This window comes from Giraffa tippelskirchi, chromosome 4 (genome assembly GCF_054371585.1).
Source record: "Giraffa tippelskirchi isolate mGirTip1 chromosome 4, T2T-mGirTip1v1.2.pri, whole genome shotgun sequence".
Taxonomy (NCBI): Eukaryota; Metazoa; Chordata; class Mammalia; order Artiodactyla; family Giraffidae; genus Giraffa; species Giraffa tippelskirchi.
In genome coordinates this window covers 30,935,384-30,952,054 of record NC_137278.1, presented here as the reverse complement: position 1 = coordinate 30,952,054, position 16,671 = coordinate 30,935,384, and the positions used below count along the sequence as shown (strand labels likewise).

Below are 16,671 nucleotides of genomic sequence, written 5' to 3'. Positions count from 1 at the left end.
AACAATAATATCAACCTTGTTTTGTGTTGATATAGTACTTTATAATTTATAAATTTCTTATAAAATAGTCAACCTATCAATATATTTTAATATCTTCATATTCAATACATTTAATAAATTTAAATATACTATTTACAAACTAGAAAGTTTCTGAAAGTTTTATAAGAGAATCCAAAGAGCTGTGAATTGTGATTAAATCTCTCATCTCTAACAAGCTCAATTCTTAACTCTGGTTTCATTCATTTTTTGACTCCAATTAGATTAGAAAACAAAATAACTTGCAGGGAGAAGCCCAATATAATATAAATATTACAATTATAACTTTCAGGCACTGTGGAATAGGATAAAACATTCAGAATCACGTCAAAAATAAAGATAACCAATATTATGGCTCTAAAAGTCAAAGAGGCTCTTAAAAGTATTAAAATCTACATACTTCTTCTTTTATTTTATTTTATTTATTTGGCTGCACTAGGTCTGAGTTTCCTCACGCAGATCTTCACTGAGTCAGGTGGCACATGGACTCTCTAGCTGTAGCTCGTGAGCTTAGTTCCTCCATGGCATGTGGGATCTTATCTCCCAGACCAAGGATTGAACCCGAGTCCTCTGCATTGCAAGGCAGATTCCCAACCACTGGACCACCAGGGAAGTCCCTAAAATCTACATACTTCTTAAACTCAAACTTATGTCAGATCTTGGACATAAGTTTAAATTAACCATTAGTTTTACAAAGATTTATCAAAAAACTTGGTATATGCAAGATACTAAATAAAGTTTGAAGCCTACAAAAGTGAGTAAATTTCTATTTTCTGGGAATTCTCTGCTGAGTGGCAGAGGTCAATACAGAACAGTGCAATGCACAAGTTATATAGGCTGAATATATAGAGAGATGTACAGCAGCATGGGGCAGCAACTAACTTAGCCTAGGACATGAAGGCAGGGACCAAGAGCATGAGTGAGCTCAATGGGACCTTGAAAGATAAGAATGCCAGGTGGCAAAGAGGGTAGTAGAGTAAACTCAATGCAGAAGGAACAGCAAGTCTAAAAACAGAAGACACAGGGAATGAAAACAGGTGAAGAAAATTAACATTGCCAGGAGTGTAGGAGTTGGGATTCCAAACAGACAGCTTTATATATTCTTTGCATTGTGAGATAACGTGAAAATGACATGGTTGGGGACAGAGGAAAAATGAGAAGTAATAAAAATGAAAAAACAACCTTAGAAATGAAATCAAAACCTTATAAAATAAATAGGTAATTTTTAGAAGTAGAAGGAATTGTTCTAAAAGCAGCAATCTACAAGCACTTTCTGTGAAAGAAAAATGATCTATTCCCACCCTCAGAAATACTCTTATTTTCCCCTCCCCTTGACTATCTGTGTGTACAACCTAATGCTGTGTACAACAATTTCACTCTGACTTTCCTCTTCTTTCTGATTACTAAAATTTTAACCATTTTCCAGAAACTTCTTCCAAGGAAGTTCTCCTAAAAGGATCACCATGTCCTTAATCTCCTCTGAAATCGTAATTTTTGTTAGTTAGGAAGTTGGAAGGAGAGAGGTTGATAATCGTTAGAGCTGGTAACACAAATTCAAAAGCCTATAAAGGTCTCGTTGACAGGCTTGTTTTATTACTAAAGGAGATGTATGTAGGGCTTGAGGCTAGTGGAAAAGCACAAACCCAGCCGATGTGTATAAAATGCACACATGTGCGTGCACACACACACAATTCAGGCTTGCTGTCACTTTGTCTGTCTGAATGGATTTTTTTTTCCAATGCCTTACCAAGAAGTCCTCCTACAGTAAACCTAAAAGATGATTATCTTGTCAAGAGGTTCTCAACCAGGGGTATTCTGCCCCATAAAGGAGAGTTGGCAATACACGAAGATATTTTTGGTTATCACAAGTTGGGGAGGGGTTGTTCTTAGTATCTGGTGGGTAGAGGCAAGGGATGCTGCTAAACATCCCCCAGTGCACCAGAAGCACCCCCTTAACAAGAATTATCCAGTTTCAAAACACTAATAGTGATGCGTCTGAGAATCCTGATTCAGTCACCACGTAAATTATTGTCAAGATAAAGATTTCCTTAAGGAAGCTTATTCTTTTATCAAGTAGTTTTTATCACCACAAAGTTTTGTTTCTTATCTAGAATTAAAAAAAAACAAAAACAAAAAACCTCTTTCTGAACCACAGTTGGTTTAATCTGCAGATGCGGAACCTGAAGATACAGAGGGCTGACTAAGTTTTGAATACCCTAGGCTGACGGTAAGCTCTGAAAACTGCCTCTATCTCTTTATTCTTTGCATTCCTCTCAGGACCTGGTACAGTCGCCATAAACATGTTCTGTGAAAAATTAAATACAGGGGAGCTAGTAAGTACTTCTTATTCCTGTGCTGTCTAATGATGAATGACAAGTTATAACAAGAAGCAGTTTATCTTAAATAGTATTCAGAACATATTATTAATACTATACCCTTGTTTTGTTTCTTTTTTTCCTTCTCTTCCCTTAATTTCCCTTTGTGCCTTTTATTTCACACTAGCATTTAAAAATTATTCCTTATTAGTCTACTATTAAAAGTTTTTCACCTTATGCCATCTCCTTCTTTCTCCCTTTCATCATCTTCCTCTTTTTAAATGGCATGGAAGCACATTTTATATTATTTGTTATATTTATTGAATATAATTTCATAATAATAGTGAGTATTTACTAAATGGGACTACATGCCAAGCACTGTTAAGAGCTTTATATCCAAGCTCTACATCTATTAATGGCTTCGCTGGTGGCTCAGGGATAAAGAATCCACCTGCTGCCTGTAATGCAGGGGACATGAGTTCGACCCCTGGGTTGGGAAGATCCCCTGGAGGAGGAAATGGCAACCCACTCCAGTATTCTTGCCTGGAAAATCCCATGGACAGAGGAGCCTGGCGGGCTATGATCCATGGGGTCGCAAAAGAGTGGGACATGACTTAGTGAATAAACAACAACATCTATTAATGTTATCTCATTTAATCCACATACCACCTAATAGGTAAAGGAATTATTAAATTCTTTTTAAAGATGAGAAATCATAGGCTTTAATAGGATAAATAATTTTACTACTGACCGACCTCATGTAAGGTTAGAACTAGGACTTGAAACCAGGGCTAACTCTATCATGCTCCCGCTCTAATAAATTTAGCTCCTTCTTCCTCCTCCTTCCTCTATTAGCAAGGCTCCAGAGAACTTCTTTAAATGCTTTTTTAAAAATCCAAAGCAAAACAGACATATAGCTAAAGAAATACAAAAGAGTAATAACAACAGAAGCAACAGCCTACATTCTCGGTCCCATTTTCCAGAGGATAGTTTTAACCATTTGGGTTTCTATTTCTTAATGATTACCCCTATAACTGCTGCTTATACAGTCCTAAATATTTATGTCATTACACCTGCACATTATTTGTCATGAGAGAAAATATTTATCAACAGTATCTCTCGATGCTCTACTTTAGAAATTAAGCTGTGCTTAAATTTTATTAATTTAATAATTATACGAGATGTTCATCCTAAATATTTTTTTATCTCAAAAAAAAAAAAAAAAGTAAATTGCTTTTAAACTCTTAGTGTTAAAGGACTTTGTTATGAGCCAGCAGTTTTTAAATGAATGAGTCTCCCTTATTCTTATCAGAGCAGACTAAGGATGACTTTTTGTGTCATAAAGGGTCTGGGAGTGGACTTAACACCTTTAGTGCACTGGGTTGGCCAAAAAGTTCATTGGAGTTTTCCCACAACATCCTATGGAAAATCCACACTAACCTTTTGGTCAATCCAATAGCATTTGGGCTGTCTTGTTAGACAGAGCTATTAGCACATACCTTTAAAAAGGATCACCTGTTGAACAAGGATACTCACCTGCTGTTGTCCTTGTAATCGTTGTTGAAGTTGAAGTCTAAGTTGGTTGGGTGCAGCTGGAGGTCTGTTTAGCGTTTGCCTGGGCTGCATGCCCATGCCAGGTGAAAAAGCACCTCGAGGAGGTGTTACTTGAACAGGCATAGCCCCCAGTGAAGGTTTTTGCCTGACCATGCCTTGGAAAGGACTAGAGAGATTGGCAGTAGGCGAAGGAGAAGAATAAGGCTGGGAATAAAGGTTGGGTCTTTCTTCCATCATCAACGGTGGCGTTGCTTGCTGTGGTGGAAATCTCTCCGATAATACATCTAATCCACCTCCCTGTTGGAAAATAAGCCATAATATTTTACAAATACATTTCTGCCAATGAATGACATGCTTCTCTATACAATTTTGGATCTTAGATCATATGAAGCTCTCCAGAAGTTTGCTATTAATACTTGAAGGAATCACTTATGAAAGTTGCTTCTGAAATGGAGGAATAGATTAACTGGGATGTTTAAAATCTCAGTAAAGAGATGAAAATATTGTTAAAACGAAGGCCCTAAATCAATGAAATAAAGCTAAATGGTTTGAAAAGAACCTCACTGCAAAGCCCAAGAATCAACAAATGTTAAATTTAATAGATTACCATAAGAAGTAGATTCCTAAAGGAGGGATTAATTTTTCTATGTCAAACATAGAATTCATGCTTTTATCTTGTTTGAAAAAAAAATTCATAGCTGACCTAAGAGAATGCCATAGAGCTATGGCTTTTGAACTTTTTGATTGTTACTTATTGAAAGAAATATAATTTAAATTGTGACCTACTGTTTGTGTATGTAACTGAAAACAGAGTTTCATGAAACATAACTTTCCCTTTTTCTGCATTCTGACAGTCTTTATTCTACATTATTCTATCCATTAAAAAAAATGCTGGTCATGATGCACTAAATTGATTTTTTAACTCCAAAGTCTGAAAAACACTAACCTGGAAGTTGGAATGTCATGGAACATATAGGCTGAAGTCTAGCATGAACGAAGGATAAATTAAGTCCTAAAATAAGAAGTAATAATATAAAATCCAGATTCTATTCTAGGGAAAGCTTCTAAGATTATGTTCCATAGTAAAAGGCTATAACTCTGTAATTATTATGACAAGCTTTTTGTTTAAAAAGCCCATTATTTAACTATTATATATTTTGATAACTTTCACAAGGGTAAATTATAAAATAGCTACCATACAGTGAGAGTCATATGGAAAAGTCTTGCTTAAAAATAATTTTCTAGCTTTTCAGGGCTGCATCATCTAACAAATGCTAACTGTAGTAAATACCTGAACAAGTTTGTCAATTCCCAAAGCTCTGTCTAGTTCAGCTAGCTCAGTTTCATCTTTTCCACTGAGGAAGGATACCAGCTGTTCAAGAAGGGCCTTCTCATCATTTCTTCCTTCGACTGTTGTTGGTGGACAGAGAAGTTCATCTAATTGTGAACTAATACACTGGCTGAAGAATCAAAAGATAAAAAAAATAAAGATGGATATAGCAAATAAGTATTCAACCTTAAGAATACAAATATACATACACATATATGCAAATCTAGTTCTGGGAAATTGCCGAGTTTTTTTTAAACCAATTCTTATGCAATGAAATTTTCTATACTTAATGTGCAGAAATTTATGAACATTCAGTATGCAGCTTGAATATATTTTTCATTATTTTGTCAATCACTGAACTTTGTTTCCATATTCTTCATGTTAGCTTACAGAAATAGCCTGAAAAATTAACCAAACATAGTTAAGAGAAAATAATTTTTAACAGAAGTAAAAAATAAAAATCAACCAAAAACTAAAAAAAAATCATTTAATCTAAATTAAATTTTATACTATTTATTCTATTTATATTCTATAGGTGCAATTAATTATTGATAATTGAACCATAATGAAAACAGTACATATTATACATATTACTTAACTTTCAAAGATGATCAAATCATGCTGATAACATGACAAAAGAAATCTAACTAGAAAAATGTTCAGTGTTAACCAACGCTCAGTGTTAACCAACAAATTGTTGATTATATGTAGGAAATACATAGTCTAATCCAATTGATACCAATTGATGCATAAAACTTAAAAATATATAGAAAATTACACTAGTACTAATACTACTTCTATAATGATAAGGATTCATCTTCGGGGAAGGCAAACGAGGCTAGAGGTCATAATTAAGGTTTCACACTCAATGCTACCTAGTCATCCTTTGGTTGCTATATATGAGATGCACTATATGTGTTGGAATAGAGCTACCTGTGTGGATTAAAAAATCAAATTCTACTCAAGTGGGGACACTAAGCAGATGTAGAAAGTACCTTCCCTTCTTATGCATTCTTGCTGCAAGTGAAGAGAAAAGCTGGACAAAATAATTATACAACTAAGAACTCAAGAGCAATAGAGTTGTTGTGCTGAGGCCAATTCATCTACCAGTTCCAGAAATTTTGTGGTAATCAATCAAAGCAAAGTAAGAGGTGAAAAATAAAGCTGCAAACTATATCAATCTCTTGGTAATTAAAATATACACTAGTCTTGCAGTCATGCAGTAAATAAATCTGTTTGATTTGGTGTCCTCCCCCATCCTTTTCTTTTCATTAAACCTTCACCTTCTGTTAATATCTACAAACACCAATACAAACTGGAATCTAGTTTGGGAAAAGCAGTTCTTTGCTGTAGTAGATGGTATCTGTTAGTTGATAATATACAAAATATACTACTCACTCTTCTGGCTTATTCTGATTTACAGCTGCCACTGTATTATTTGCCCATGGAATCTGATCACCAGTTCCTGGTTGTCCAAACTGGTTATCAATTGTTTCTAATTCCAGTTCAGGTAATCCTGGTTAAAGAAGGAAAGGTAAGAAGTCAGGATGTATTAAAACAGAAGATAAGATGATAATACTTTTCAGAAGTAATATATTGTATAGTAGAGTGAGATTTCCCCTATAAAATACTACCTCAATGATACAAAGGTCACTCATTCAGAAACTTATACTATCTAGAATGTGACCACATAATAACAAGTAAATGAGAAAGTGAGAAAAGTTCTTTGAATCAAAGAGAATCTGGACTTCCCTGGTTGTCCAGTGGCTAAGACTCTGTGCTCCCAACGTGGGGAGCCCAGGTTCGATACCTGGTTGGGAAACTAGATCCCACATGCCACAACTAAGACCCAGCACAACCAAATAAATAAATAAGTAAATAAAATAAATACAAAGAAAAGGTGATGTTAAAGGTTTTTATTCATTACCGTAAGAGAATCACTTAGAACTTCTTCAGAAATTATTGATTTTTAAGATAATCATAACAATTTCAGTTAACTGCTTTTTCAGTCTATATTACAATATGCTATAAGTAGGGACAGTGCTACTGTCAGGAAATGTTTGAGAGATGCAAGTAAAAGATAAAATATGTTCCATAAAAGGCAGCAGCAGAAGCTGAAGTGCACTGTACACTGGGGCCATTTAGTAAATGGACAAAACTCTACAGTGGTTAACTGAAAATATAGCTGTACAATAATGGTATGATAATTGTTGTCTATAATGATGACAAATGAAAAAAAGAGGTTGAATTATGCTTTATGGTGTAGTGGTAAAGAATTCGCCTGCCAATACAAGAGACACAGGAGATGCAGGTTTGATCCTTGGGGCGGGAAGATCTTCTGGAGTAGAAATGGCAACCCATTCCAGTGTTCTTGCCTGGAGAACGCCATGGACAGAAGAGCCTGGTGGGCTGCAGTCCCTGGGGCTGCAAAGAGTCGGGCACAACTGAGCAGAGCACTACAGTACAAGGGAAGATGGTAGCATGCACAATTGTTCTGAAAGCTTTGATTACTTCTGTACTACTTATATTAGGGAAAAAATTGTAAAGAACCTAAATCTCAGAACTTTATTGATTAATGGATTATGGTATAGATATTTATAACATGCTGATAAATGAAAAAGGAAAAAAGTATCATCCAAGACATTATGTTCAGGATGATTCTATTCTTATAACAGAATATTATAAAATTTCTGTGTATTAATAGAAAAAAATCTGGTAAGCAATATATTCTTGGTAGATTTTAGGTTGTGAGACTAAGGATTACTTTATTTTCTTTTAGTGTTTCTGATGGCTATTTGTAATCTTGAAAAGGAATAAAATTTATATGTTGAAGCCCTAACCTCTAGTACTTCAGAATGTCATTATATTTGGGGACAAGGCTTTGAGTGAAGTGATTAAGAGTTGTCAGGGTGGCTCCACTTCAAACTACTTCAATATAACCGGTGTTATAAGAAGTGGTGATCAGGACACAGATGACACAGACAGAGAGATGACCATGAGGACACAGCAAGAAGGAAGCTATCTGCAACCTAGTGAGAGAGGCATCAGAAGACAGCAAATCTACTGACCCTCCTCAACCTGAACTTCCAGCCTTCAGCTTGTGAGAAAATAAATGTCTATTGTTTAAGTCACTGGTCTGTGGTATTTTATTATTATGGCAGCCCTAGCAAACTAACAAAAACTAAAAATGCCTTAGTAGCTTAAGAAAATATACAATTAGGTAGAATTCCTCATTTTAATGAATGGAGATAAGTAGATTTAAGGATGCCCTTCAAACTTATTTAATGCTGCATACTGATCATTATTAACTGCATAAAACATGTTAGGCTCACTTAATCTAACTTGACTACATATTGAAATATACTCAATATTTAGTATGAATGAAATATAGGAGTGCACATAAAAGCACATTCACTTCTAAATATAAAGAATTATAGCTTGCAGTTAAACCTGTCTTCTCTAGCATGACAAATGATACAGAAATCAAATTCTGTATGATTCTGGGGGGAAAAAAAAAGCAAAAAAAATACCAAACAACAACAATAAAAGGTGAAGGCAAAGTAATCACTTAATTCTCATTATTTCAATCAGAAAGTTGGTCAGAGAAGATTATCTGAAGTTGTCCCTTTGCTCTGCTCCACACAATAATTCCTGTCTTATTTTAGAAATCTAACATAAACAAAATCATTATATTTAAGAGTCAGAGAAAATTTACATGGCTGTCTACCATCTAGGCTTAGTATCATAGAATAGTTTGACTCAGTAATAGGACATAGTATCTCACAGCAGTCTTGATGGGAAAAAAGGTTAAGAAAACAAGTTGGATAAAATATTTTCAAAATAAAGTAAGACTATTGTGCTAAATTTGGTGACTAGGGGAAAAAACCCAATCAATCACTGATTCAATTAAAAGTTTTGTTTGCATAGGCTATATACTTAAAAGAAGCTGGTTTTTATTCTAAAAGTCACTTCAACATTTTAGGACTTCCTTTAGAAACTGACTTCTTTAAAAAAAAAATTCGATTTTCTGGAATGTTTTACAAAATACACTATCTCTCTTTATCCAGGGAATAAACCTATAACTTTTGGTCATGTTTGTGTCTCTGTTGCAAACATGAGTAAGCATGTATATATGTTACACAAGATAGGCATAGTGATTTTTAAAGGGACACATTACTGTGTTTACTAGCCTCTGCTGGAGAGAGGCAGCTGACGTGGGGGTAGAAAACAAGCTCTTAGGGGCTCCTGATCAAGCTGTTAATTTTTTTAATAATCTGTGCAAAGGGCTCAGCATCATATTTTCTCCATTTTAAATATGGTTACAAGAAAATCTTATAACCCCATCAGCCATAGTGATTTCAGCTAAAAAAACAAACAAACAAACCTTTATATTATTAAAAAATTTAAAAACTCCTCCTGCACAGAAAGTAGAAAGCATTGTTAAATCAAGAGAGTGGCTTTTGCACATTTTTTTCTCTACTAAGAGTTGATTCAGCATCTAGTGATTCTGATGCTCACAGTTAATTTTCTTCAGTTGTTGGTAAAGAGATTCTGGTTCAGTTTTGTGTTATATTTGGCTGTTAACTATGCACAGCAGCTATAGTGTTTTATTTGACTAGTTTCTCTACTGTACAAAAAGAACTATAAATCAGTGAGACAAAAACTGAATAACCCAGTAGATAACAGGTCACAAAAAAGCACTGAAAAGTGATCAACCTAATTTCACAATAAAAGAAATACATATCAAAAATATATTGAGATACTTGAAAAACTCATCAGACTGAGAAAGATGACAAAGTGCATAATTCAAACTATTAGAAAGGATATGTGGAAAGAAGAACATTATCATGGTGTAAACTGGCATAAGAAAGGCCATTTGGCAAAATCTATCTATGCTTTGACCCAGCAATTCCATTTAGAATTTACAGTTCAGATATACTCTTAGATGTGGCCAACTATCTGTACTATGTAAGATTATTAATTATAGTCCTGTAGTAGCAAAAGATGCCTACCAATGGTCACAACACACTAAACACAATCTCAAAAACAGGGAACTAAAAATGGATTTTTTTTAATACTGAAAATGTTTTATGTGAAACATTTATTTTTAGAGTTATACAACACTCTGTATTTATTACAGATTAATAAAACTTTAAAAATAGTCACCTCAGAATGTGTATGTTTACAGAACAAAAAAATGAGCAGGAGGTCATTCACTCACTTCAGTAGCGTTGCCAGTGTGCAAATATTTTTGGAATTCTTCTAGAACTGTCTTATCTAGTATACAAACCCTTCAACAAAATACTTCTAACTACATCTAACTTTGATTCTGATTTTTTTTTTTTTAAGCATTATTCTTTTTGGATCAACAAATTTGGCTCCAAATTACTTCATAAAACTTCAAAAATCAAATCCACCTTTAAAATATAGGAATTTGAAGACAGACAAAAAGACATGGCAGAGGTTTTGAAGGTACTGCTCAGAGAGCACATTATATATGTTTTGATCAAGATCTTCCTAAATTCTTTTAATGTGTTCTTATAGTACATTTCTAACAAAATTATTTAAGTCACGTGGTCACACTGTATGGGAGTGTGTGTGTGTGTGCCTATAAACAATGTGTTTTGAAACCAGGCAGGCTGAAATTTAAATCCTGGTTCTGCGTACACTAACTGGATAACTTTGGGCAAGTTTTTGTCTGTGTGTGTGTGTTTCCTTTCTTTGGACCTTAGTTTTCTTGTAAGTAGATATACAGAAAGTTTTTGGTTCAATGTGACAGATTTGCCATCTCTATTTTATTCTACACCCAAAATTTTCATGGAAATAAAGGAAATTAAAAGGGGACAATAAATCTACTGCTGAAGGAGAGGTAAAAGAAGTAACATGGAGGCTGACTAGAACAATGAAAACAAAACAGATGGAAAGATAAAACTGATGGAGAAGTTCACCTAAACTAAAAAACTTACATTAGGACAAAAGGGGAGATTTTCAAAAGGAGGGAGTTTACTCAGAGGGACACTAGAACAACTCCAGGCTCAGTGGTCATTTGAGCGAGTAAAGGAACAGGCCACGGGTGATTGCCGGGATAATTAAAGGACAACTGAACAGCTGTCAACAGGCCCTGCTCTGAGTGCAGCTGACTCTGGCATCTGCCCATGGGATTAAAGTGGTGAGGACATGACTCAGTGTGGGAGTTCTGCCCAGGGAATCTCCCAAAGTGGGTGCGAGGGCTGCCATGAGGGATTTCCCTCTCACCAGCCTCCACTCCTTCACAACAACAACTGAGCATCAGGGCTTCTATAATCAGAACCTACATTCACTGCCAGAGCAAAAGGGCCTCTCACTTTAGCTGAAGAGACACTCTAGCTACCACAGTGTTTCATTCTAGGTCTTTTTCAGTATACGTGCACAGACAGCCCCCGTTCACCAAAACATTCAAGAAAAGTCAACAGCAGGAAGGAAAGATGGCAAATTTAACAAAGAAACAAACTTTGAAGAAAAAAGAATTGTTACAGAAAATGGATGAGCCCTAAAGTATGCCAAATTTATCAATATACGGATTAAAAAGTCTATCATATATATAAAAGGCAACTCTGAGGGAGAAGGTGAGGGTGGGACGTTCTGGGAGAATAGCATTGAAACATGTATATTATCATATGTGAAACAGAACACCATTCCATGTTCGATGCATGTGACAAGGGCTCAGGGCCGGGGCAATGGGATGATCCAGAAGGATGGGATGGGGAGGGAGGTGGGTGGGGGGTCCAGGAAGGGGAACACATGTAAACCCATGGCTGATTCATGTCAATGTATGGCAAAAACTATTACAATATTGTAAAGTAATTAGCCCCCAACTAAAATAAATAAATTTATAAAAAAAAAAAAAAAAGGCAATAGACTTCTATGAAAAAAATTTCCACACACATGATCACTACAATTTAAAGAACTCAACAGACTGAGGAGCAGGATGGATATGACTGAAGATTCAGTTTTGATCTGGAAAATCTGGCCCAGAGACTCTCTCAGAATACAGTGCAAATGGGCAAGGGCAAGGAAAGTGTGACAGAAAAGATAAGTGACATGGCAGATAGATCCAGGAGTTCTAATAGGTAGCGAAATACTATAATAGTTCAACTGTCCTATGCGAGACCTTTGGGCACAAAGTTAAGACATGGAATCAGCCATTTGATAATGGAGTCTGGCTCTGGTGAAAGGCAGTGGTGGACGGTGTAGAGGCTAGAGGTGGCAGAGACTCAGAGGCTATTCTCTTCCCTTTATGAGTTATTATATTTTTGTCTTCATCTTCTTTTTTCTTTCTCCAGTCCTTTGTTCTCTTTCCTTTCTCTTCTCCTTGTTTCTTTCTTGTTTGTATGGAAACACGGTCTGCAGCGATCACCCTCTCCTCATTTACCTCATTTCACCCCTCTGTTTCTGGCTTTCAGCAACACTACAGCACAAGGTTTAACAGATTCTGGCCTCAGTTCAGTTTCAGTCGCTCAGTATGAATGGACTGACAACCTACTCAGTTGAGTTCAGTTGCTCAGTCATGTCCGACTCTGCAACCCCATGGATTGCAGCACACCAGGCTTCCCTGTCCATCACCACCTCCCAGAGCCTACTCAAACTCATGTCCATCGTGTCGGTGATGCCATCCAACCATCTCATGCTCTGTTTTCCCCTTCTCCTCCCACCTTCAATCTTTCCCAGCATCAGGGTCTTTTCCAATGAGTCGGTTCTTCACATCAGGTGGCCAAAGTATTAGAGTTTCAGCTTCAGCTTCAGTCCTTCAAATGAATATTCAGGACTGATTTCTTTTAGGATCAACTGGTTGGATCTCCTTGCAGTCCAAGGGACTCTCAAGAGTCTTCTCCAACACCACAGTTCAAAAGCATCAATTCTTCTGAGCTCAGCTTTTTTTATAGTCCAACTCTCATATCTGTACATGACTACTGGAAAAACCATAGCTTTGACTAGACAGACCTTTGTTGGCAAAGTAATGTCTCTGCCTTTTAATATGCTGTCTAGGTTTGTTATAGCTTTTTTTCCAAGGAGCAAGCACCTGGCCTATTTACAAATTTTTCCAGGTGGTGCTAGTGGTAAAGAATCCGCCTTACAATGCAGGAGAGGCAAGAGACACAGATTCAATCCCAGGGTTGAGAAGATCTCCTAGAGGAGAAAAACAACCTACTCCAGTATTCTTGCCTAGAAAATCACACAGACAGCGGAGCCTGGTGGGCTACAGTCCATGGGGTCTCAAAGAGTTGGATATGACTAAGTGACTGAGCACAAGGACATAAAGCTGTATTCAGGGGAGGAAATCTCAAGAGAGAAAAAAGAGCTATTTGACTCAAGATGGATTATGAATGAAAAACATTCCACTTTCACAGACTGGAGAGCTAGAAGACACTTTCTATTTTTATTAACTTTAATTTTCATCAAATTAACACATACACAAAACTTTAAAAGTCAGAACCAAAAGGTCTATGAATAAGAGTAGTTTTCTGTCTTGCCCCTTCTGACCCTTTGATTACTCCCCTTTCAACAGAGACAACCATTCACAACTTGTGTAGTTTTCTTTGGCATCTGCCTAATTATTTCTAAAATATCTCCATTTTAAGTTTCTGACTCCTCATCACGATATATGGGGTTTCAGTTCTCTCACATCTACCACACTTACTACCTCCTATGCTCCCAATTCCCTAACAGAGATCACTATTGTTGTTTTTTTTAAATAAAATGTTAATATTTAGATTCTTAGGACTATGCAAATAATACTTACTGCTAAGTCATATTGTGTACAAACATTCCTTCTTATATCATGCTTTCATTTTTCTTGAGTTAACAGTTTATTTTTTTTCATTTTCCTGCTTTTCTGGGAGACTTTTTCAGATGCTTCAACATTTGTGACATAAATCTATCAATAATCTTTTCTATAAACTCAGAGAGAAATTTCATTTCTTCCCTGGAGGCCATCTTTTCAGAAGACTCAGGCCTGCTACTCCAATTTACATTTGTTGTTCTCTAATCTGGCTGATCACCTATCATTCCTGGACTTCTTTTCAGATCCTCTGTTTCCCTGGACCCTGTAAGCCTCTCTTTTTTGGTTTTCTTCCTGTTTGCTGAAGTATGGGCTGGTGGAAAAGTTTGTCAGAAAATCCGAATGAACTTTTTGGCCAACCCAATATATCCTCAAGGGCCTTAACTAGAGAAGGTAAACATATTATGCAAGTATTTGTGCCCTTTTGTATCCAAAAATGTCTTTATTTCACCTTCACAACTACTGGAAGTTGGATGCCTGATTACAGGTCAGAAATCATTCTAACCTCTGGTATTTCTAAAGTAAATTTTATTAATATAGAGTTTATATCAAACAATATGTGCTGATTCTCAGTGTACAGTTTAATAAATTTGGCAAAAGTATAAACCCATACATAATCTTCCATCTCAATCAGGAAAACAGAATATTTCTATCACCTTTAAAAATTTCCTCAAGCTCCTTGGCTATCAATCTTCCCTACTTTTACCCCACCACTGGCAACCAATGATCATTACTTTTTTCACTCATCATATTTTTGAGAATAATTCATGCCCTGTACTAACAGTCCCTTCCTTTTCACTGCTGAGCAGTATTTCATTTTATAAATAAGCCATTTCCTTGTTGATGAACATTCAAATTGTTTCCAGTTTGAGACTATCATGAATAACGCTACGTGAACATTTGTGGTCAAGTTTTTGATGAACACATGCTTTCATCTGGCTCTGTCTCCAATAACTAAGAGTTGAGTTGTTGGGTCACATGGTAAAAGCATGTTTAAAAGAAATAGCTGAACAATTTTCCAAACCTGTTTTACCCTTTTACATTGTGACCAGCAACACCAAAGTTCAAGTTGCCCCACATCTTTGCCATCATTTGTTTTGTCTGTTTTTAAAATGTTGGATATTTCAATGAATATGTAGCAGTACTGCATCATAGTTTTAATTCACATTTCCTTGATGGTTAAAAACACTGACCATCTTTTTATGTGCTTACTTGCAACTTCCATATCTTCTTTTATGACGTATATTTTAAAATTTTTTGCCCATTTTTTAGATTGGGCTGTTTCCCCTATTATTAACATCTTACATTAGTGTGGTATATTTGTTAGAATTGATGAATATTGGCACATTTTCATTAAATAAAGCCCATAGTTTACATTAGGGTTCACTCTTTGTGTTGTTCATTCTAGTGGTTTTGATAAATGTAAAATAACATGTATCCACAATTACAGTATCATACAGAACAGTTTCACTGCTCTAAAAACTACCCATGTTCCACCGATTTATCCCTCTCCCTGGCAATCACTAATCTTTTTATTGTCTCTAGTTTTGCCTCTTCCAAAATGCCATATAGTTGGAATCATAAAGTATGTAACTTTTTCAGGTTGGCATCTTTCACTCAGAAATATTCATTTAAGGTTTCTCCATGTCTTTCTGTGGCTTGATAGCTTCCAAGTTTTGGTCATTACAATTCACTGTATACAATTCACATCTCTCTGCAAGCTTTTAGAATCTTTATCTCTGATGTTTTAGAATTACATGATAGTTAAGTTTTGGTACAGGTCTTTTGTATGTGTGTGTGTATGTGTGCTGAATACTTGTTGAATCATTTCACTCTGAAGAATTATGTCCTTCAGTTCTAGAAAATTCTTTTTCTTTTTTTGGTTTGAAAATATCTTCTTTTCCATTTTCCCCCCTCATGCACGCTGCATGCTAAGTCACTTCAGTCATGTCTGATTCTGTGCAACCCTATGGCCTATAGCCCTTCAGGCGCCTCTGTCCATGGGATTCTCCAGGGATTGAACCCACATCTCTTGTGTCTCCTGTGTTGGCAGGCAGGTTCTTTACCATTAGTGCTACCTGGAAAGCTCTTTTCCCCCCTCACTGTTTCTGAAATTTTTATCAATCGCTATTGGCCCTCATAGGTCAACCTAACTTTTTCTTGCCTACTTTCTATTTGTCTTTTGTTTTCTCTGAAAGATTTTCTCAGCCTTATTTTCTAATATTTCTCTTGAAATTTAAAAATTTTGGGTATCTAATTTCCAAAAGTCCTTTCTTGCTTTTGTCCTTTTTTTTTCTTCTGATGTTATTCATCGATGACGTATCTTTTCAAAAACTGTTAGTTCATACACTCATTATATATTTCTACTGCGTACTTTTGTTGTCTGGTTAGCTTGCTCCCTTTTATGTTACAGGCTTCAAGTCCTGATGGTCTTTGGCTGTGTTTGTTCTAAACAGATACAGTGTTCTAAAACACTGACTGGCTGGGTTCTGTGTAAGGCTTATGCCTGCTTGTGGCCTTCACTGTTAGACGCTTATTACTGTTATTTTATTTATTTTTATTTTTTTGGTCATGTCATTTGGCATGTAGGATCTTAGTTCTCTGAGCAGGGGTCGAAC

The 16,671-nt window shown here is 35.8% G+C and overlaps 1 protein-coding gene across 50 annotated transcripts in view; it reads right to left on the bottom strand.

Annotated features, from left to right (window-relative positions):
- Positions 1 to 16,671, bottom strand: part of NCOA1 (nuclear receptor coactivator 1) — a 220,887-nt gene that overhangs the window by 32,220 nt on the left and 171,996 nt on the right. For all 50 annotated transcript variants that reach the window (XM_081592675.1, XM_081592695.1, XM_081592710.1 and 47 more), the window contains 3 exons: positions 6,634 to 6,751; positions 5,197 to 5,365; positions 3,888 to 4,202 (listed from right to left, as the gene is read on the bottom strand). In XM_081592675.1, the coding sequence (XP_081448801.1) occupies positions 3,888 to 4,202; positions 5,197 to 5,365; positions 6,634 to 6,751 (602 nt within the window). The remainder of the gene's footprint in view (positions 1 to 3,887; positions 4,203 to 5,196; positions 5,366 to 6,633; positions 6,752 to 16,671) is intronic.